This window comes from Pan paniscus, chromosome 10 (assembly GCF_029289425.2).
Source record: "Pan paniscus chromosome 10, NHGRI_mPanPan1-v2.0_pri, whole genome shotgun sequence".
Classification (NCBI taxonomy): Eukaryota; Metazoa; Chordata; class Mammalia; order Primates; family Hominidae; genus Pan; species Pan paniscus.
Genome location: NC_073259.2, coordinates 31,508,087 through 31,532,098, shown reverse-complemented (window position 1 = coordinate 31,532,098; position 24,012 = coordinate 31,508,087). Strand labels below are relative to the sequence as shown.

Sequence of the window (24,012 nt, the reverse complement as noted above, 5' to 3'; positions counted from 1 at the left end):
CCTTCTTGGCCAGGCTGGTCTTGAACTCCTGAACTCATGATCCACCTGCCTCAGCCTCCCAAAGTGCTGGGATTACAGGCGTGAGCCACCGTACCTGGCCAAACATTGCTTTCTTAACCCCAAAGGAGAAATGTTTATTGTTTCTGTATTATAAGTTATATCACTAAACTCTTAATTAAAAGACAAAACAGAACAAAACCTAGATCCATTCGAGAGTATTGGAGATGGAGACTAGAAAACTTCAACCACATCCCCTTACATTTCTTCAGGCTAAAATACTACAGTGCAGAACACCTTAAAACATTTAAATTTGTGTGCCTTTTAAGTTTGTTTTGTTGTTGTTGTTGTTGTTTTACTTATTTCAAACATTGCTTCTTTAGCTCCTGACTTTTTACTTATATGCAGATGAAACCCGAAATTAATTTGTATTTTATTTCTTATAAGTCAGGTGCCACTGTCAAGAGCTCAAACACGAGTCGGTTCCAAGATGGCCGAATGGAAACAGCTCTGGTCTGCAGCTCCCAGTGGGATCGATGCAGAAGACAGTGATTTCTGCATTTCGAACTGAGGTACCTGGTTCATCTCATTGGGACTGGTGGGACAGTGAGCGCAGCCCAAAGAGGGCGAGCCAAAGCAGGGTGGGGCATCGCCTCACCTGGGAAGCGCAAGGGGTCGGGGAATTCCCTTTCCCAGCCAAGGGAATCCATGGCAGATTGTACCTGGAAAATCAGGACACTCCCGCCCAAATACTGCGCTTTTCCAATGGCCTTAGCAAATGGCACCTGGCTTAGCAGGTCCCACACCTAAGGAGCCTTGCTCACTGCTAGCGCAGCAGTCTGAGATCAACCGGTGAGGCAGCAGCCTGGTAGGGGGAGAGGCGTCTGCCACTGCTGAAGCTTGAGTAGGTAAACAAAGCGGCTGGGGAAGCTCGAACTGGGCAGAGCCCACCGCAGCTCTGCAAGGCCTGCTGCCTCTGTAGACCCCACCTCTGAGGGCAGGGCGTAGATGAACAAAAGGTAGCAGAAACTTCTGCAACTTAAAAGTCCCTGTCTATGAAGAGAGTAGTGGTTCTCCCAGCACAGAGTCTGAGATCTGAGAATGGACAGACTGCCTCCTCAAGTGGGTCCCTGAACCCCGAGTAGCCTAACTGGGAGGCATCTCCCAGGAGGGGCTGACTGACACCTCATATGGCTGGGTGCCCCTCTGAGACAAAGCTTCCAGAGGAATGATCAGGCAGCAACATTTGCCGTTCTGCAATATTGCGGTTCTGCAGCCTCCGCTGGTGATACCTAGGCAAATAGGGTCTGGAGTGGAACTCCAGGAAACTCCAACAGACCTGCAGCTGAGGAACCTGACTCTTAGAAGGAAAACTAACAAACAGAAAGGAATAGCATCAGCATCAACAAAAAGGACATCCACACCAACACCCCATCTGTAGGTCACTAGCATCAAAGACCAAAGGTAGATAAAACCACAAAGATGGGGAGGAACCAGAGCAGAAAAGCTGAAAATTCTAAAAACCAGAGCACCTCTTCTCCTCCAAAGGATCACAGCTCCTCTCCAGCAACGGAACAAAGCTGGATGGAGAATGACTTTGACAAGCTGACAGAAGTAGGCTTCAGGAGGTCAGTAATAACAAACTTCTCCAAGCTAAGGAGGATGCTCGAACCCATTGCAAAGAAGCTAAAAACCTTGAAAAAAGATCAGATGAATGGCTAACTAGAATAAACAGTGTAGAGAAGACCTTAAATGACCTGATGGAGCTGAAAACCATGGCAAGAGAACTACGTAACGCATGCACAAGCTTCGATAGCCAATTCGATCAAGTGGAAGAAAGGGTATCAGTGATGGAAGATCAAATTAATGAAACAAAGTGAGAGGAGAAGTTTAGAGAAAAAAAAGTAAAAAGAAATGAACAAAGCCTCCAAGAAATATGGGACTATGTGAAAGACCAAATCTACATTTGTTTGGTGTACCTGAAAGTGACAGGGAGAATGGAAACAAGTTGGAAAACACTCTGCCAGGATATGATCCAGGAGAACTTCCCCAGGCTAGCAAGGCAGGCCAACATTAAAATTCAGGAAATACAGAGACCACCACAAAGATACTCCTCAAGAAGAGCAACCCCAAGACACATTAATTGTCAGGTTCACCAAGGTTGAAATGAAGGAAAAAATGTTAAGGGCAGCCAGAGAGAAAGGTCGGGTTACCTGCAAAGGGAAACCCATCAAACTAACAGTGGATTTCTCGGCAGAAACTCTACAAGCCAGAAAAGAGTGGGGGCCAATATTCAACATTCTTAAAGAAAAGAATTTTCAACCCAGAATTTCATATCCAGCCAAACTAAGCTTCATAAGTGAAGGAGAAATAAAATCCTTTACAGACAAGCAAATGCTGAGAGATTTTGTTACCACCAGGCCTGCCTTACAAGAGCTCCTGAAGGAAGCACTAAACATGGAAAGGAACAACTGGTACCAGCCACTGCAAAAATATGCCAAATTGTAAAGCTCCTTCGGTGCTAGGAAAAAACTGCATCAACTAATGGGCAAAATAACCAGCTAACATCCTAATGACAGGATCAAATTCACACATATTAACCTTGAATGTGAATGGGCTAAATGCCCCAATTAAAAGACACAGACTGGCAAATTGGATAAAGAGTCAAGACCCATCAGTGTGCTGTATTCAGGAAACCCATCTCATGTGCAGAGACATACATAGGCTCAAAATAAAGGGATGCAGGAAGATCTACCAAGCAAATGGAAAGCAAAAAAAAAAAAAGCAGGGTTGCAATCCTAGTCTCTGATAAAACAGACTTTAAACCAAAGAAGATCAGAAGAGACAAAGAAGGCCATTACATAATGGTAAAGGGATCAATTCAACAAGAAGAGCTAACTATCCTAAATATATATGCACCCAATACAGGAGCACCCAGATTCATAAAGCAAGTCCTTAGGGACCTACAAAGAGACTTAGACTCCCACACAATAATAATGGGAGACTTTAACACCCCACTGTCAATATTAGATCAATGAGACAGAAGGTTAACAACGATATCCAGGACTTGAACTCAGCTCTGCACCAAGAGGACCTGACAGACATCTACAGAACTCTCCACCCCAAATCAACAGACTATACATTCTTCTCAGCACCACATAGCACTTATTCCAAAAGAGTTGGAAGTAAAGCACTCCTTAACAAATGTAAAAGAACAGAAATCACAACAAACTGTCTCTCAGACCACAATGCAATCAAATTAGAACTCAGGATTAAGAAACTCACTCAAAACCGCTCAACTACATGGAAACTGAACAACCTGCTCCTGAATGACTACTGGGTACATAATGAAATGAAGCCAGAAATAAAGATGTTCTTTGAAACCAATGAGAACAAAGACACAATGTACCAGAATCTCTGGGACACACTTAAAGCAGTGTGTAGAGGGAAATTTATAGCACTAAATGCACACAAGAGAAAGCAGAAAACATCTAAAATTGACACCCTAACATCACAATTAAAAGAACTAGAGAAGCAAGAGCAAACACATTCAAAAGCTAGCAGAAGGCAAGAAATAACTAAGATCAGAACAAAACTGAAGGAGATAGAGACACAAAAAACCCTTCAAAAAAATCAATAAATTCAGGAGCTGGTTTTTTGAAAAGATCAACAGAATTGATAGACTGCTAGCAAGACTAATAAAAAAGAAAAGAGAGAAGAATCAAATAGATGCAATAAAAAATGATAAAGGGGATATCACCACCAATCCCACAGAAATACAAACTACCATCAGAGAATACTATAAACACCTCTACACAAATAAACTAGAAAATATAGAAAAATGGATAAATTCCTGGACACATACACCCTCCCAAGACTAAATTGGGAAGAAGTTGACTCTCTGAATAGACCAATAACAGGAGCTGAAATTGAGGCAATAATTAACAGCCTACCAACCAAAGAAAGTCCAGAACCAGGCGGATTCACAGCCAAATTCTACCAGAGGTACAAAGAGGAGCTGGTACCATTCCTTCTGAAACTATTCCAATCAATAGAAAAAGAGGGAATTCTTCCTAACTAATTTTATGAGGCCAGCATCATCCTGATACCAAAGCCTGGCAGAGAGAGACACAACAAAAAAAGAGCATTTTAGACCAATATTCCTGATGAACATTGATGCAAAAATCCTCAATAAAATACTGGCAAACTGAATCCAGCAGCTCATCAAAAAGCTTATCCACCATGATCAAGTCAGCTTCATCCCTGGGATGCAAGGCTTGTTCAACATACCCAAATCAATAAACATAATCCATCACATAAACAGAACCAATGACAAAAACCACATGATTATCTCAATAGATGCAGAAAAGGCCTTTGACAAAATTCAACAGCCCTTCATGCTAAAAACTCTCAATAAACCAGATATCGATGTAACTTATCTCAAAATAATAGGAGCTATTTATGACAAACCCACAGCCAATATCATACTGAATGGGCAAAAACTGGCAGCATTCCCTTTGAAAACTGGCACAAGACAGGGATGCCCTCTCTCACCACTCCTATTTCAACATAGTGTTGGTAGTTCTGGCCAGGGCAATCAGGCAAGAGAAAGAAATAAAGGGAATTCGATTAGGAAATGAGGAAGTCAAATTGTCCCTGTTTGCAGATGACATGATTGTATATTTAGAAAACCCCATCCTCTCAGCCCAAAATCTCCTTAAGCTCATAAGCAACTTCAGCAAAGTCTCAGGATACGAAATCAATGTGCAAAAATCATAAGCATTCCTATACACCAATAACAGACAAACAGAGAACCAAATCATGAGTGAACTCCCATTCGCAATTGCTACAAAGAGAATAAAATACCTAGGAATCCAACTTACAAGGGATGTGAAGGGCCTCTTCAAGGAAAACTACAAACCACTGCTCAATGAAATAAAAGAGTACACAAACAAATGGAAGAACATTCCATGCTCATGGATAGGAAGAATCAATGTTGTGAAAATGGCCATACTGCCCAAAGTAATTTATAGATTCAATGCCATCCCCATCAAGCTATCAATGACTTTCTTCACAGAATTGGAAAAAACTACTTTAGAGTTCATATGGAACCAAAATAGAGCCCACATTGCCAAGACAATCCTAAGCAAAAAGAACAAAGCTGGAGGCATCACGCTACCTGACTTCAAACTATACTACAAGGCTACAGTAACCAAAACAGCATGGTACTGGTACCAAAACAGAGAGGTAGACCAATGAAACAGAACAGAGCCCTCAGAAATAACAACACACATCTACAACCATCTGATCTTTGACAAACCTGACAAAAACAAGAAATGGGGAAAGGATTCCCTATTTAATAAATGGTGCTGCGAAAACTGGCTAGCCATATGTAGAAAGCTGAAACTGGATCCCTTCCTTACACCTTATACAAAAATTAATTGAAGATGGATTAAAGACTTAAATCTTAGACCCAAAATCATAAAAAGCCTAGAAGAAAACCTAGGCAATACCATTCAGGACATAGGCATGGGCAAGGACTTCATGACTAAAACACCAAAAGCAATGGCGACAAAAGCCAAAATAGACAAATGGAATCTAATCAAACTGAAGAGCTTCTGCACAGCAAAAGAAACTACCATCAGAGTGAACAGACAACCTACAGAATGGGAGAAATTTTTGCAATCTACCCAGTTGACAAAGGGCTAATATCCAGAATCTACAAAGAAACAAATTTACAAGGAAAAAAAAATAAAAAAGTGGGCAAAGGATATGAACAGACACTTCTTAAAAGAAGACATTTATGCAGCCAACACACACATGAAAAAAATCCTCATCATCACTGGTCATCAGAGAAATACAAATCAGAACCACAATGAGATACCATCTCACACCAGTTAGAGTGGCGATTAAAAAGTCAGGAAACAACAGATGCTGGAGAGGTTGTGGAGAAATAGGAATGCTTTTACACTGTTGGGAGTGTAAACTAGTTCAACCATTGTGGAAGACAGTGTGGTGATTCCTCAGTGATCTAGAACTAGAAATATCATTTGACCCAGCCATCCCATTACCGGGTATATACCCAAAGGGTTATAAATCATGCTACCGTAAAGACACATGCACACGTATGTTTATTGCAGCACTATTCACAATAGCAAAAACTTGGAACCAATCCAAATGTCCATCAGTGATAGACTGGATTAAGAAAATGTGGCACATATATACCACAGAATACTATGCAGCTATAAAAACAGACGAGTTCATGTCCTTTGCAGGGACATGGATGAAACTGGAAATCATCATTCTGAGCAAACTATCACAAGGACAGAAAACCAAACATCACATGTTCTCACTCATAGGTGGGAGTTGAACAATAAGAACACTTGGACACAGGGTGGGGAACATCATACACAGGGGCCTGTCGCGGAGTGTGGAGCAGGGGGAGGGATAGCATTAGGAGAAATACCTAATGAAAATGATGAGTTAATGGGTGCAGCAAACCAACATGGCACACATATACCTATGTAACAAACCTGCATATTGTGCGCATGTACCCTAGAACTTAAAGTATAATAAAAAAAAAAAATACCAAATTACCACCAATTACAAAGAAAAAAAAAGAGCTCAAACACAGGAAATGACATTCCTTCAGTAAATGCCTCATGGAAGCTGGGAGAGGCAGAAAACAGTTATATTATTTTCTCTACCAAAAAAAATGTGTTTAAGGTTTGCTTTAAAATGGGAGGCTGAAAAGGATAAAATAATTCTTTATGAATTGGCATTTGGGATGGCTAAGAGTTGCCTTTAAATCTTAACACCAATTCATTATATTCTGTAGTAGAAAAGGTCATCTCGCTGGGTGCAGTGGCTCACGTCTGTAATCCCAACACTTCAGGAGCCTGAGGTGGGCAGATCCCCTGAGGTCAGAAGTTCAAGACCAGCCTGGCCAACATGGCGAAACACTGTCTCTACTAAAAATACAAAAACAGTCAGGTATGGTGGTGCTTGCCGGTAATCCCAGCTACTCAGGAGGATGAGGCAAGAGAAGAGCTTGAACCTGGGAGGCAAAGGTTGCAGTGAGCTGAGATTATGCCACTGCACTCCAGCCTGGGCAACAGAGACTTCATCTCAAAAAAAGAAGTCATCTCGTTGCTACCCGGCTACCATATTGCCACTCAATATAAGAAAGGTCATGAAATATAAAGTCACACTTCTATTGAAATCCTCTGTACATCACTGATGTTTCTAACAAATAAAAAATTCCTATAATACTGTTTTCATTGTAAATTTCATGTTATTTTATTAAAAATTTTAGGTTTTCTTTAATCTCCAAGGAAGGTGAAGATATATTATACATGAAAGAAATCTTTTGAAAACACATATTTTGACTTTACTAAATTTACAGGGGACAAAAGAGGTCAAGAAAGGAGGGAGAAATTAAGCATATGTATTCCAGAGGGACTTCATGCATCTTCGGTTTGCCATCCTTCATGCCTGTCAACTCTGCTTGCAGATAAAACCATGATGCCATTATTTATCCTGTTGTTCCATTTTTTGCTTATAACATTATATGTCCACTTTTCCCATTCTTATCTTTCTTATCACTGTGTGGCCCATGCCATAGATACCTTCCCTCTTCACAGTACCCCTCTCTTCTTGGAGCTTCTAGAACCCCACTGTCATCATGTTTCTGTTACACACTTTTATACCTTCTGTGTCACCTAAGCCACTTCTATGGCTGCAACTATAATTTTCAATCTTGTAACTCCTTAAATCTAAGCCTCCTTAGGCTTGTGTGTGAGCTCCAAACCCTTATTTCTAATTTCCTACAAAACACTTTCACCTGGAAAGGTAGAATCAGAATCAGTATACTCAAAACGCAAGTCATCATCTCTGCCCATCCCCTTACCATCCAATGGTCCACTTTTCAGTGAACAGCACCTAGTGGCTGAGCCTGGTACCTTCATCTTCTCCCTGTTCCAAGCAGTTGGTCATTTGCTCACCTTAACTGTATCTCTCATTTAATCTCTTCTGAGCCCGTCCCTTGCACTGATCAGTGCCTTATTTTAAGCCGTTATCATTTCTCACCCATATTTCTGCATGAGCCTCCTAACTAGCATCCCAGCCTCTAGGTTTGGACTCCTGGCCTTCCCAAGTCAGCCTTCCCACTGCCATCACTGTCTTGAGTCATCTTGCCCTTGTCTAAAATACTTTGGTAAAAATCCCAGCTTATTATGGTGTATGATGACCCTTGTGATGCCTGCTTACTCTTCCTGTCTTGCCAACCCTCCAAGAGACCACATATTTTCCAAAACACAGGAAGACATGCCTCATGTGCTCTCATGCCAACCTGTCTTTGCCTATACATGTTCCTTCTATAAGAAACCCCCATTTCTTTTGTTAGCTCGCTTTACTCCTATTCACTTTCCAAGATCCCAGCTCTAATGTCAATTTCTCAAGGAAGGCTTTCCTAACCTTACCCATCCCCTTCTCCTTGGTTGTTCCCCAAATCATCAGTGACCAAAATGAGTCAGACTTCCCTACAACCTGGGCTTTTCATCTGTCTCTGAAAACTCACTCCATTGTAGTACCACTGCCAGTGATCTCCCCGATCGACTCAGCACTAGGAGGATGGGAACTATGTTGTGTTTTGTCTCCTTATCCCAAAGCTCAGCATGCAGACTTACAGTTCAATATGTTCAGTGGGTGAGGGAACAGGAAGGGTGGGTACAATCCGCTTTACTTATCTCTGCGGATGTTTTCTTGCCCTAAGCCCTGTACTATCACCATCCTTTCCTAAGTGCTACCATATTTGAGTTTTACCATTAAGGGCATGTCTTCTAGATGGGAAAAATCACTGGCCTCTTTTAACCAGTGTTTCCAGTGTCCTCTGCTAGTAAATTATAGAAGTGGAAGCCAAAGTCTTGACAGTGACCTTCAATGTCCTTCCCGACTGGCTCACTCCACTCCTATGACTTTTCTGACAACATTTCCTGCAATCCAGGCTTTACAATATTTCTGCTCCAACCACACAGACCTCCTTCCTAAACCCTGAGAACATAGGGCCGGCTCCCACCTTGGGGTCTTTCAATTGTCCAGAACGATAAATGCTCTTCCTTCAAATAGCTGCAATTTCAGATCTTTGCCCAAATGTCACCTTCTCAGTGATGCCTTCATTAACTACCCCTGGCACCCTCAGACTTCCTATATTCTGGGTTCCCCACTTTGTTTTGTATCTCCATAGTGTCTATCATCTGGCACACTATATTTTGTCTCCCTCTACGAATGGAAGCTCCCTCTAAGTAGGGATTTTGTCTATTTCGTTCCCTGCCAAATCTCCAGCATCCAGTTCTCAGTACATAGCAGGTGCTCAGTGATTTATCTTCCTCACTAGGTAATGGTTTTCAAATTTTTAAAAAGCAGCACAAACAAAAACAACAACAGAACAGACAACCCAATTTTTAAAATGGGCAAAGGACTTGAATAGACATTTCTCTGAAGAACATATACAAAGGTCCAATACACAATGAAAAAATGCTCAACATCACTAATCATTAGGGAAATGCAAACCAAAAGTACAGTGAAATACTACCTCATACCCATTAGAATGATTACTATTAAAAAAAACAACAACAGAAAACAAGTGCTGGTGAAGACGTGGAGAAATAGGAACCCCTCTCCATTGTTGGTAGGAATGTAAAATGGAGCAGCCACTGTGAAAAACTGTGGTAGTCCCTCAAAAAATTAAACAGAATTATCACATAATTCATCAAATCCTCCTCTAGATATATAGCCAAAAGAATTGAAAGCAGGGACTCAAAGAGATATTTGTTCACCTATGTTCACGACAGCATTATTCAGAATAGCTGAAAGGTAAAAAATTCTGGCTCACATTACAACATGGGTAAAACCTTGAGAACATTATGCTAAGTGAAATAAGCCAGGCCCAAAAGAACAAATAGTGTATGATTCTACTTATGTGAGGTACCTGCAGCGGTCAACTCACAGAGACAGGAAATAGAATGGTGGGCACCAAGAGAGGAAAGAATGGAGAGTTAGTGTTTAATGAATACAGAGTTTCAGTCTGAGAACCTGAAAAAGTTCTGGAGATGATGAAGGTGATGGTTGTACAAACATGTGAATATACGTAATGCCACTGAACTATATGCCTAAAATTGGTAAATTTTATGTTATGTACATTTTACCACAATTTAAAAAAAGGAAAAGAAGCTCAACTCTTGTCTTAAACTCAGTAAGAAGCCTAATAGGTAAAGCAGACAGAAATGAAGCTGCTGTGGTCGCAGCAGGACTGGGGCACCAGGGTGTCTCCACTCTGCTGGTCCCTTGCTCTTGGAGGACGGACCCCACAGATATTGGGAACCACCACAGGGGAGGGCCACAGCTCCATCCCAAAGTGCTTATGCACCAGTTTCACTGTTCTTAAGGACAAGAAGTTAAAAAGTCACCCCAGCTCCATTTCTAGAAGGAACTCAGTAAAAAGGAAAAATGCCATCACCAACTGGCCTTGGGCCATATGTCAACACTGACTGATTTTTACAGAGATCACTTTATATGCCAGGGGCAGGGGGAAAATATCAGTGGAAAGAGCAACACTAAGTCACTGGCGCCCCTATTCAATGATCATGAACACTTCACACTTTCCAAGCCCTTTCCCATAATAATAATCCTCAAAACAACCCTGTCGAGTAGGTATGAAAGGAATTGTGTAATCTCCAATTCACAAGTGAAGAAACATGCAAAGTTCACTCATAGAGAATAACGAAGTGGGACTAACCTCAGGATAATAATCACTAACGCTTATTACAGATTTATTAAGACACATGCTCAACATTTTCCACGGACTACTGGAGTTCATATTTCCAATCAGCCTCCTTCTACCATTTGGTAGTTACTACTGTTATTCCTTTCTATTTTATTTATTTATTTATTTATTTAATTTTTTTGAGACGGAGTCTCGCTCTGTCACCCGGGCTGGAGTGCAGTGGTGTGATCTCAGCTCACTGCAAGCTCTGCCTCCTGGGTTCACGCCATTCTTCTGCCTCAGCCTCCTGAGTAGCTGGGACTACAGGCACCCGCCACCATGCCCGGCTAATTTTTTGTATTTTTAGTAGAGATGGAGTGTCACTGTTAGCCAGGATGGTCTCGATCTCCTGACCTCGTGATCCGCCCACCTTGGCCTCCCAAAGTGCTGGGATTACAGGCGTGAGCCACCGCACCCAGCCTGTTATTCCTTTTTAGAGTAGACAAAACTGAGGCTCAAAGAATAACCATCCCAAAATTAAGTAGCTAAAGTGGTAGACTGCACAGTCATCTCACTCCAGGGCCTGGGCACTTAACCATCACCATTCTATACTGCCCATCTGGGTCCTCAGCCCTGGTTGTTTGGAAAAGGCCTTCCTTCAACCTAGAAAATATGTACAATTGATAAATCCCCATAAGTCAACTTTAAATTAAACTAGGACTAACAAAATAAATCAATACTTATCATTCCCTGAGCATAGACGCAATGAAACACTATTTCTCTTTCTTTTTCTTTTTCTTTTTTTGAGATGGAGTCTGCACTGTCGCCCAGGCTGGAGTGCAGTGGCACAGTCTCAGTTCACTGCAACCTCCACCTCCCGGGTTCGCGCCATTCTCCTGCCTCAGCCTCCTGAGTAGCTGGGATTACAGGCGCCCGCCACCATGCCCAGCTAATTTTTTGTATTTTTAGTAGAGATGGGGTTTCACCATGTTAGCCAGGATGGTCTGGATCTCCTGCCCTCATGATCCGCCTGTCTCGGCCTCCCAAAGTGCTGGGATTACAGGCGTGAGCCACCACGCCCAGCCGCAATGAGATACTATTTCTAAAACTAAGAAAAGGTTCCTAGATCTTTTAAAATCCTATGAAAATTTTTACACAAAAATATCCTCAAGATGATCAGAATGAATAGTCACATTTGGGTCAGTCCATTCTGTGTCTCCTGATTTTCCCAGGAAACATCTCTCTCTAAAGCACATCATCTGCTGGCAGACAGAGTGTCGATGACTCCCCGTCCTTTGCTGAGAGCTTCTTCAGAGCTTTCTGAGGATATGACTGCTTTATTCCCCAGAAACTGGAGACAGGAGAAATATTTTGTGGTTTTTCAGCAGTGTTCAGTCTGCAAGGCCACCCCATGGGCTGCAAGAGTTTTGGGCCAATTGAAATAGATATTTATTTGGAAGAACATCAGGCACAGGCTGCAAATGGATCATGAGCAGGCAAGGAGGAGAAAGGGGCAGAGTCATGGCAGGGCTCAAAGCAACAGCCAGAGTTACTTCCACCCCTCATGAGAGGCTTTCGGACTATTTCCTTACAAAGACCTAGAAGTGGCTCCTTTGAAACCATCAAACATTGTGTGTGTGTGTGTGTGTGTGTGTGTATACATATATATATATTCGTGTATATATATATACACACATATATATACGTATACACACACACACATATATATGTGTGTATATATATATATACACACACATAAATATATCAATTATTGCAACAAGAGCTAGATACATATGCTGTGGGTGTTTCATTTACTTTGTGTTAAAAACCTAACCACAAGCTGGTCATACACGTGTCGCCTTCAGCTTGGTATGTGTGATGCCGTGACGATAGGCCCGCCACCCCACTAACTCTGGGGACACTGCTTTCTCACTTCCATTCCAGATTTAGGTGAAGCCCTAATGTCTTCCGGTGGGACCAAAGTGTGTGCCATTCTTCTCACCTGAAAACCAAGGATCAAGAAGGGTCTTACCGAGTTCTCCTTCAGCTGCAGCCCTTCCCCATTGGGAAGGGAGGACCGTCTCTTGGATGAGTTCCTGTTTGGGGTTGAGGTCATGGCCCCTGCCTTCTTCTTCACAGTGAGCACCTCACAGCTGGCTTGGTCTTCATTGTGTGTGCTCTTCCCGGCATTGATAACCCTGGAGAAGAAGCCGGAAAAGCTGGTCAGACAGACCGATAAAGCTGAGGGCACAGTCCCTTGTCAAGGGTCAGCCAAGACAGTCTCTACAACTGGCCCAGAACTGCAGCCCTGCTTAATGCTAAGAACATTATGGTCTTGGTATTTTATGTTCCCAAATAAATGAAAATTTTTTAATGGCATTATGTTAGCACCCATTAAAATATTTACTAAAGAAGTTGTTTTGAGACCTGTTCACCCACAGGTGTCTGATAGATGTGATCAACTACACTAATCCATTGTAGTCAAAACACATGAGGCAATCACTCTTTCAGGTTAAGGAACCTGAATGTTTTGGCAATTACAATGAAGACAGATAATCTGACTCAGGGAATTCTGTTTCACTTCTCCAAGTGATAAACAGCAAACCCACCATCAATCTTATCAAGGTACATGGCAGTAATTTACAGCATGTCGTAAAAATCCAAGAGAACAGAGAACCATATTTCACTACGGCCATACCCCCCCATTTTTGCTTTACACAAAGGCAAGCAAATGGATCAAAGGTTTACTCTTTCAAAACTATTTTTAACTCTTGGTCTTTTTTCATGTAGAATAATACTCATCACACTGGGCTATAGGCACTCTGATTTGGACACCAAGACACATAATAATAAGGAATGTTGACACTGCTTTGCTCGAATTACTACATGTTTTAAGCATAGAAATGCTTCAGGAAAACATGCTGCATCATTCATGCACCTTTTTCTCTATCAGGTGACTATAGACTCAACTCTTGGGTTTCCGCACAGCTTTCTTCTTAAGTAATTAAGCAGCAGCTAAAACAGATTCCCTTAAAGAGTTCTCCTTGATCTGCCACTGGCTGCGTTTCCTTTCTAAAGCTTCAACAGTGTCACAGTCCTGACAGAGTGAGTGTGGAGTTTATGGAACTCAGTAGCAAGGAAAGAAAAGGTGTTTGTTTTTTCTTTTTAAGGTAAGCTAAATAAAAATTAGCTCTATAAGTGTGGTGTGTACACTGCTCTATTGATTGAGTTGCACAGCCTCCTAACAGTTCAAAATCATTATTTTCAAATGACTTTTTAAAAACCTTTTCATTCTACAATAATTATAGGCTCAGAGTAAATTGCAAAAATAGTACAGAGTCCCATGTAGCTTTTGACCAATTCCCCAAACTGTAACATCTTATATAAGACAGTACAATATCAAAACTGAGAAAATGACATTGATACAATACTCTCACTCAGACTCCTGACCTTATTCAAATTTCACCATTTCTTACATCAAATAGCTTTTAGTACTAAAAATGGTATCAATTTCCATAAGCCAACACACACATGCCACAACCAAATAGGAAATGGAAAGCAAATTGAGATTTGAGTGCCGCAAGATGTAAGCGAGCGTGTTTCAAAGCACGCTTCTGCCAAACTCTGGAACTCTATGGAGGTGTTTCAGATATTTTAACATTTTCTTTATTTTAAAAATGTATACACATTTTTAAAAAATGCAACAATTTAAAAGTTCATTCCCATCTGTACATGTGATCAAATAAATGCAAGTTGACATATTTTGGGCAGCTTTAGCATATTAAGCCATCTATCTTTTCTCTTCAATTGACCATATCATTGATTGGAAGGAGAATTTTTTTTTAACTACTATTTGCAATTACTTATCTGAAAGTTCTAACGAAAAGATCATATCAGTCATCTATTTCCTCAATTTCAAATTTCTGTATTAATAAAAAGGGCTTCGCTGGTCCTATCGGGTTTACTACTAATTTCAACTTTAGCATATTTTTATAAACAAAAGCCTATGTTTACTTATTTCACATATTACAGTATTTCCTAAGATTTGTCTTTAAGTAGACTGTTGCTTACAAAGTTTGACAATTGTTGTCCTGGCGCTTGTCAAATTGGCCTCGGGGGCTTATCACACACTCTCAGGGGCTGAGCAGTGGGGAAAGGGAGGATTCAATGTCTATTTTCTTGTCCCACCTTCAAGGAAATGCATTTCCTCTTTCCTCTAAGGAAAGATATTTTCATATGGCTTAAGGATAAAATGTAAATATTAGGGACACAATGAGGCTACCTGCATGATGGTTAATCCTACCGCATTTACTGCCTGAGCTAAGCAACTTCCCAGAAGCTCCACAGCCAGGAAGTGGCACAGCTGGGATTCAGAATGAGCCTATCTTGACCCCTAACCCAACCTCTTCCTATTGTGCCCTGGGGACATCAGTCTGTGACAGGTTGAGCTGGACTGTGGGGAAGCATAGAATAAAAAAATCAGGCAAGGTCTGGTCCAGGCCTGAGAAGGCGGGCCTTTCCCAGCATCTCTGGCTATTGGAGGAGTCTGGGAAAAGGCCCAGGAAAGAGGAAAGAACAGGTGGCTCAGATCTGCCTGTCCCTAGAGAAGCTCATGCTATCCAGGCCAAGTCACTGGGGGGACCTGCTGCTGAAGCTCGTAGTACAGAACATGCATTCGTCTGGAACGTGCCTTTTACATCTCTCCTCAGAGAACCAAACCAGGCAGAGGAAGGAGGTCCAAAATACCACCTGCCTCCTCTCGGTCACTGGTGGTGACTTCCCAAGCAACATGTTTGGGGTGGATTGTTTACTGGGTGATGTTATACCACCATGGTGTCCCAAATGAGCGCCTTCCCTGGGGAAAGCTCAAGTGGAGGTTCAGCTGGGAAAACCTGTTCATGACAACCATCCCTCCATACTGTCATCCGTACAAGATCCTGGATGCTATTTCCAGAACTTGGCATCACTCTGACCACTGGCACCTAATCTTGGGCTGTAGAAAGGTGTTTTTTCCTTTGGTTTCGTTTTTTGAGCCAAAAAAGCATCGCTGATCTCCAATAGCTACATGCCAAGGTGACTCATCCACCACTGCCGTTTCCAACAGACAACAAAGCTACTATAATTACATAAATCACGAATCCCTGTCCCCTTAACGTGCTTCGTCTCCTGTCTTTCCCTGAGTGGTTATTAAACTCCAAAGTTGACCTAACTTCAGCAAGAGGTCTTAGAAACTTCATTGCATGCATATGAGAAAACCAGTGACCTGGATGACCATGACTGGCACAAGGTCACACAGCTAAATGTGAACACACTTTGGAGTTCTGAGAGCTTTCTGCTTCAGCTCTTGGGTTGTTTTATTTTCCTATTGTGCATCTATTCTTGTCGGTGCCTGGTTCAGAGGTCTGTCCTGCAATGACTCCAGCCCAGGGAACTGTGAAAGAACAATTACTGGTGCCCTTACTTTGCCATTTCATGTTGAACGTAGCTTATGAATAGCACTAATGAAGTATCAGACAGTCAGAAATGTCAATCTAATGGGAAGATGGTGGTCCCACCTCTGTAAGCCTGTTTTGTCAGAAACCTGATTACCATTCAGATGATAAAATACTAATTTAAATATTAAATTTTAAATATCAATTTAAAGTCACTGTGTTTAAAAAAAAATGCCACAACTCTTATCCCCTATTTTATATTATTTCAACTCCCCTACTTTACACAGCTTTAGTAGAAAGGCCTCATTCTTCTCAATCTCATTTGGCTCTAACAAGTTTGACCAGTATCAACTTAAATATTTTATTTTGCACTTCAAAGGTAAATGCTTTGTTAACTACATGTGAACAAAATCTTTAATTTTATAAAAAGTAATTGAGAAAAACTTTGTTTCACAAGCTGAGGAGCAGCATGCTGTTAACAGATTCAACAGTTTCCTTAAAGGCAAGCAGGTGGACCAGGGGCACCACTCCATTGCTGTATGGTCCAGCGTAAAGTCAGTACCACCTTGAGGTCAACAGGAAAAACGACTATGCTATCTACATTCTTGGCCTAAACAATACTTATGCATGATGCTTATTTTGAAGGCTTTAAAGAAATGCTGGTGGACCACGAATCATCCTACCTTTGGTGACATTATTTTCCAGTTTACAAAGAGGGAAAGTATTTTTCTGGAAATTAACCTGGAGGTAATAAGTCATGGTGGTTCTTAACAAAAACTATCTCCCTAGAATACAGCACATAGCAGGTGCTCAACAAATGTTTACTGAATGAATGAATCTGACAGAAATCAACTCTGCTACTTCCTAGGTGTGGATAACAGTATCTCACATTTGTTGAGAACTATGTATGAGCCAGAGACTGCTGTTAATATTTTGTAGAAAGTAATTAACTCATTTCATCCTCTTGTCAACTCTATAAGGTAGCTGCCACTGTTACTCCCTTTTTAAACGAAGTCACAGCTAGTGACTGGCAGAGTAGTTTGGTCAAGTTACTTAACTTTTGCAAATCTCAGTTCCTTAGCTGTACTTCATGGATTAAATTCTATGACTTATTAAGATTGTGTGTGTGTGTGTGTTGGGGAGGGGTGTTTTAGTCATCATAATTAAACACATGGGTAATTTTGAAGTTAGGTTTAAATTCAAGTAGGAAAAATGTTAGAGGTTGAAGGTGAAGCACAGCTACTGTCTCCTCAATATGGAAAGTTTATACCCAGTTTATTCAACTCTTAGAAGAACAAGACACATCTGCCCTGGGAGAGACACATGGCAAAGTTAAATTTATTTATACACTGCTTTAACCTACCAGCCTACCTTCAAATGAACCAAAACCCCTAAGATTTTTCCCTTTGTAAAAGTAGGTAAACACAGACCTTTACAAACTTGAAAGTAAAAAATCCTGTATGTGTATCAGATACACATTGAAATTATAACCTAAATCTCAGGAATGAACATGCATGAGATCGTAGCAATAGCAGAATCTACTTAAAAAGAGCAAATGATTCATTCTGTGTTACCATGATACACACACTTGGAAAACTCATTTTTCTTCTATTTGTGAAATACTCTAGTCAATTTATTTTGTAATCATCACCACCTCAATTTCAGCAGAAAAGTCTTGCTTTTACATGCAACTGTTAAATTGTCAAGTTATCTGCCTTCTCACCTTATAAACCTGACTTCAAGGACACTCATCTGACGACATGACACTTAGAAAGCATCCCTATCACTAAACACAGACAAAGTAAGTACCTCAAGTATTCTCACATAGTGGTCCTGTCACAAAGGCCATTGGCCCCAGAATAGTTTTCAACAGATTTACAAAAGATAGCCAATCAACAAAGGACAGATTGGACATTTTTGAAGGTTTCCCATGTGGCAGGTATGGTGCTAAATACTTCACAGGTGGCAAAGTCACTCAACGCCAACTCTCTCTCCCTCCCCACCATGAGGCATTCAGCATAGTGCAGAAGGCAGACACAGGGACAATGGTTGGAGAGAACTGATTCAAACTTGGTCTCTGTTAATGACTATCTCCAGCTATGGGTACTCGGGCAAGGTACTTTTTTCCCCTAAAATAAGAATAGTCACTTCCCATCAGAAAAGAGTTATGAGAATTAAATGCTCTAGCATGAAAAGTATTTGATGAGTGCCTGGTACATAGTAAGCACTCAAAATATGTTATTTAATAATAATACACCAAATGCAAAGCTAGCTGCCTCTTCTGTCAGGACCCAAGGATGTTATCCAGCCATGCGAGTTAGAGGAGCATCTACTCCTTTTTACGCCTTTCCATCAGCATCCCTCTGCCTCCCTCAGGAACACAGGGCCAGACATCCAGAGCCTTCAGGGACAAGGCATGACACTTCCCAGAACAGGGACCTCCTCTGAGCCCTCTTCTCGAGCCACATGCTCTGTACACAGGAGAGTATCCACATGGTCTGAACATGCTGCTTCCAGATTCCCACCCCGATCTGCCCACCCACATCGGCTCTGGGCCCCCAGGCTCCTGGCCTCAGAAGCACAGGTCTCAGGACCACAGAAAAAGACCAAATAGAGAATCTTGTTTTGTGGTTATTGTTGTCTTGCTTTGTTTTCAAGGAAATATCAAAGCCTTGACAGTTTAGGCTAAAAAGTTTACACTAAGTGTTCATACTGGTTAGCAGACAGTATTGACAAATGTTTAAGGACAGGTGTCTCCTGAGGGCCATCAGGTGAAGTGAGATTTATATATAACTAGGAGGTAGACAGTAAAATACAGTGTGTGTGTGTGGGGGGGGGGGATGAATAACTTATGGAAGACCAAATAAAGCTATCAATTATGAAAATTCTCTTTTCCAGGTAACCTCTTGGGCAATGTCTCATGTGGTTCTCTCAAGTGGTTACTGGCCACACAGATGGGCTGGAAAAGAAGGACAACTTAATTCCTAGCTGCAGTAATAACCTCTTATTCTTGGGGTACTGAGAAAAGAAACCACAGCTCTGACCAGGAACCTAAGCATTTGGTAACAGCCATCAGCAAATCCAGCTGGATGGCCAGTCAAAACATCCATCAAGAATAACAGCTTCTCCCAGAGGGTTTCACCTGGCTCCGGGTGGCAGGGGGACAGGAGATCATCTCAGCCTGTTCACAATCCATGACCAGGGAGAAGAAAGGATGGTATAAAATGAATTTGCTGTGGTGTTTGGCTTTCACGTTTTTGAAGGTGGCTAAGTAACATCTCATGACTTGTGTGGTAGTGTGGCTGGGCAGTCTAAGTGCCATCTTGTGGAGGAAGCCACATGTAAAGGCAGAATAAACACAGGCTAGGAAGAGGTCCTTCTGTACCCCCACAACCTTAGACCTTCTGGCTCCCTGGCTCTGTCTGTGGCTAAGAGCAGTGACCAACGAGGTGTTGCAAACTGGGGTCTCAAGGGCCACATTCAGCCCACAATCAGATTGATATTTTAAAATGTTTGTCCACAAAGTGTTCATTAAAAGGTAAATTAGTTGCCAATATTTTAAAATTGGGATATTTACATTAAAATCTTAATTTTCCAATTTCTTTTGAAAATTAATACATCCAGCTACACACGTCACACTTTTGAATGACTATAATCAGCTGGACCTGAGGAGAGGCTGACCCCCACGAGATAGGACATGTCCTTGCTAGTTTACCCCAGATCTTACTCTGTCCACTTTTGTCATTGAAGTGACCAGCCTGGCCTCATGGGCATTTGAATCTGTAACCTTGCAATCAGATCTCTGTGACTTTATGAGTAAATAAAAAAAAAAATACATAGTATATGTTGATTAAAATAATTTTAAAAATATTTATTGTGTAATCATAGGGATAAGTCAAGATGGCAAGGAGATGGTTTCTACTCTCAAGGACCGTATAGTCATTTATGTTAGTTTTAGTCCTTCTGGGTTTCTGACACAAAATACCACTCATTGTTGTAATCCCAGCACTTTGGGAGGCCAAAGCAGGAGGATCATTTGAGGCCAGGAGTTTGAGACCAGCCTGGTCAACATGGTGTGATCCTGTTTCTACAAAAAAAAAACCAAAAAAAAAACCAAAAAAAACACCCAATGTGGTGGCACGTGCCTGTAGTCCCAGGTACTTGAGAGGCTGAGGTGAAAGGACTGCTTGAGCCTAGGAGAAGTTGGATGCTGCAGTGAGCTATGATTGTGCCACCGTACTCTAGTCTGGATGACAGAATGAGACCGTGTCTCTCTAGAGAGACAGAGAGAGAGAGATAGAGAGAGAAAGAAATAAAAAACAAAAACAAAAACACACACACCATAAACTGGGTGGCTTGTAAATTTCTCACAGTTTTGGAGGCTGAGGAATCCAAGTTCAAGATATCAGCAAGTTTTTGTGTCTAGTGAGGGCCCCCTTTCTGGTTCATAGATGGTTGTGTTCTCACTGTGACCTCACATGGCAGAAGAGACAAAGCAGCTCTCTGGGGCCTCTTTTCTAAAAGCACTAATCCCATTCATGAGGGCTCCATCCTCATGACCTGAACAATTTCAAAAGACTCCACCTCCAAAAACCATCACACTGGGGGTGAGGATTTCAACATATGCATTGGGAGGGAGGGGGATGCACACATTTAGTCCATTGGCCCTTCTCACAAAAACTACAATTTGCTTGAATTAATGCCATACTCAAGGCCTATGTTGCAAGGGATCTGAGAATACAGAGGAGACAAGTCAACAAAAGAAGAGTCAGGGGAAGTATCACAGATGAAGAGGCATCTGAGCTCAGTGTTATGGAATGAAGGAAATCAACACTCAGAGAAAAGGTAAGAAAAGGCTCTCCAGGCAGAGGAACACCCTGTGAAAACAGAAGATGTTGTGAAGTTTATAAAGAGGTGTAGGGTGTGACCTAAGTATTGGTTTGGTGAGGGAGCTACATCAGAACTAGACCACGGAATTTTTTAGGAGCTTTATTCTATTCAGCCTATAACCAATGGAAGAAATCTAAGATTGTTTAAACTAGGGACTGATATTATCACAGTTACTTTAGAAAAATAACACTTGTGGCTTAGTAGAAAATGGGTTCTAGAGGACAAATGACAAAGGAAGAACTCAGGCAGGGTCTCTTACAATAGTCCTAGTGACAAAGAGGTTGTGAACCAAACAATGGCTCTCGGTGGAAGGGAAGAGAGGAGGCGAATGAACCGATAAGTCCCATGAAACCTGTTGGACATGGGTTATGGAGAAGAGAGAAAAGAGCATGAATCCCATGTTTCCAAAATGGCAGAATGAGGAGAATGAGGTGCCACTGATAATGAAGGGGGGTGAGAAGGTGAAACAAGTCTTGGTTGTGGGGAGTTCTGAGGGGTGAGATAATGCAATTGGTTTTAGGTCAATGAAAAGAGAGTTCAAGGTACCAGAAATTTCAAAGTCAGTAGCTGCCAAGTTCAACTTAAAACAGTGGCTGGCAAACTATTGCCCATGGGCCAAAGCTGGACACTGCTTGTTTTTACACAGCCTGCAAGTTAAGAATGATTTTTATATTTTAAGTAGCTGGGGGGAAAAAAGAATATTTCATGTCAACATTACGTAAAATTCAAATTTCAGTTTTGCTGGAACACAGCCACATTCGTTCATTTACATATTGTCTCTTGTGGTTTTCATACTATAATGGCAGAGTTATTAGTAGTTGCAACAGGGACTATCTGGCTCACAAAGCCAAAATTATTTACTATTTGGGTCTTTACAGAAAACATGTACTGACCCCTGAACTTATTAGGCTGAATTATCTGAAATTGTTTTTGCAGATCAAAAACAGTTGAATACTGACGATTTCACATAGTTACACGTAATACATAGGTGAAGCAAAAGAGAGAGATACAGGTTTGGGTAGAACTTAACATGCATTTTGGCATTAGTAGTAACATTAGCTGTGGATACACTTTGCTTTACCATTTGGAGGCCATCACTAACTTCTATCCCCTTCACCAATATAATTAAATAACTGAGAATGAAAAAGCAAACAATAAAGATCAAAAGAAGATATAATGTTGCCTCATAGATTTCTCCCCATAAATATCAGCGTTTTCTTCTTCATATTGGTTGTTTAGAAATGAACATTTAACATAGTAAAAATGAAAATCAGAAAGTCATCTTTGTGTATTTCCTTTCAATAATCCTCTGGGTCCCCTTGGCAAAACCATTAATACCACCAATGTCCAACTTCCTTATTTAAATAAGGAAGTCTGTGCTCTGTCAGATGCTGGAACAATTCCCGTAGAAGGCCCCAGTGCTGCTCTGTTGGAGCCAAGTGAAACCAAAATAAAGGCCAATCCAAATAAGATTGAAGTGCTGAAGTTTTGCATAAAATAAAGCAGAAAAATGCTTTTTGCAGGTTTAGAACAATATCATTTGTATATAGCTATTTGCATCTGTTGGTGATTAAGGGAAAAAAAGCAAAGTTCTGCTTTTCTAAAGATCAGATTTTGTTTTATTTACCAGCTGTATCAGTACTATCGGCAATGTGAGAAATTTTTTTAAACAAAAAATTTTTTTGAAAGTCAGTTTCAAATGCGTAATTTAAACAAAATTTTTTTTGAAAGTCAGTTTCAAATGTGTAATTTAAAAACCCAAACTTTAAAAAGCCTGAAACTAATAAAATATGAAACCAAAAGACAGAAGTATTCTAATCTCAACAGACTTCAGATAAAACATATACATTTTTAATTGACAGGTCCTCAAAAATCCCAGACACCACCTAGGCTTTCTCCTTGTTGCTGGATAAAGAAAGTATTGGACTATCTAGGCCTCTGGTATTTTCCTTTAAACCTTAAAGTAACACAAGAGGAATAAAGTTATACAGAAGGGGACTGTTATGTAGTAAGGAGGGTTTTAAGTCCTCACTTGGGAGTTATCTTTAAAGAGGTGCTATCCACCTTCACATAGGAGGCCACTCCACCTAAACATCCAGCAAAGCAGGAAACATGGGAGGGGCAGGTAGACAGGTTTTTTCTCTGCTAGAAATTGGAGACGCAGTCTCATATAGCTTTTAAGAGCAGAGAGACTCTGGAACCAGACTCCCTAGGTTTGAATCCTGGATCCGCAAGTAGGTAACTGCACTACTTTTGGCAAGTTATTTTCCTGTGCCTCAGTTTCTCATAAGATGGGGATAATGAACAGTATTTTTCTCATATGGTAGCTGTCTGACTGTTGTAAAAAAAGAAATGTTAAAAGTGTTTCATAGGCTGGGCATGGTGGCTCACGCTTGTAATTCCAGCACTTTGGGAGGCTGAGGCCGGCGGATTGCTTGAGGTCAGGAGTTTGAGACCAGTCTGACCAACATGGTGAAACCCTGTCTCTACTAAAAATACAAAAATTAACCGGGCGTGGTGGTGCATGCCTATAGTCCCAGCTACTTGGGAGGCTGAGGCACGAGAATTGCTTGGAACCCAGGAGGTGGAGGATGCAGTGAGCCGAGATGGCACCACTGCACTCCAGCCTAGGCAACAGAGGGAGAATCTGTCTCAAACAAACAAACAAACAAAAAACCACAAGTGTTTTATACTTAGCAACTTAATGCTTTTAACTGTAAACGTGAGAAAGGTGTTGTTATTATCCTCATTTTATTGGCCAAATCAATGTCATATGCATGATGATTTATTTAGGTAAATGTCCTAGGTGAGCCATTCTGATATCTTCTTATAGCAACTGAGGTTTTACATTATGTATTGTGCTCACACATATGATAATCTTGCAATTAGTTGCACAACAGACTATAAATAAAACACAGGTAACACAAGAAG

The 24,012-nt window shown here is 41.1% G+C and overlaps 1 protein-coding gene across 3 annotated transcripts in view; it reads right to left on the bottom strand.

The window, feature by feature from the left end:
- Positions 1-24,012, bottom strand: part of PPM1H (protein phosphatase, Mg2+/Mn2+ dependent 1H) — a 289,690-nt gene that overhangs the window by 174,601 nt on the left and 91,077 nt on the right. For all 3 annotated transcript variants that reach the window (XM_008978449.4, XM_034935524.3, XM_034935525.3), the window contains exon 2: positions 12,792-12,957. In XM_008978449.4, the coding sequence (XP_008976697.3) occupies positions 12,792-12,957 (166 nt within the window). The remainder of the gene's footprint in view (positions 1-12,791; positions 12,958-24,012) is intronic.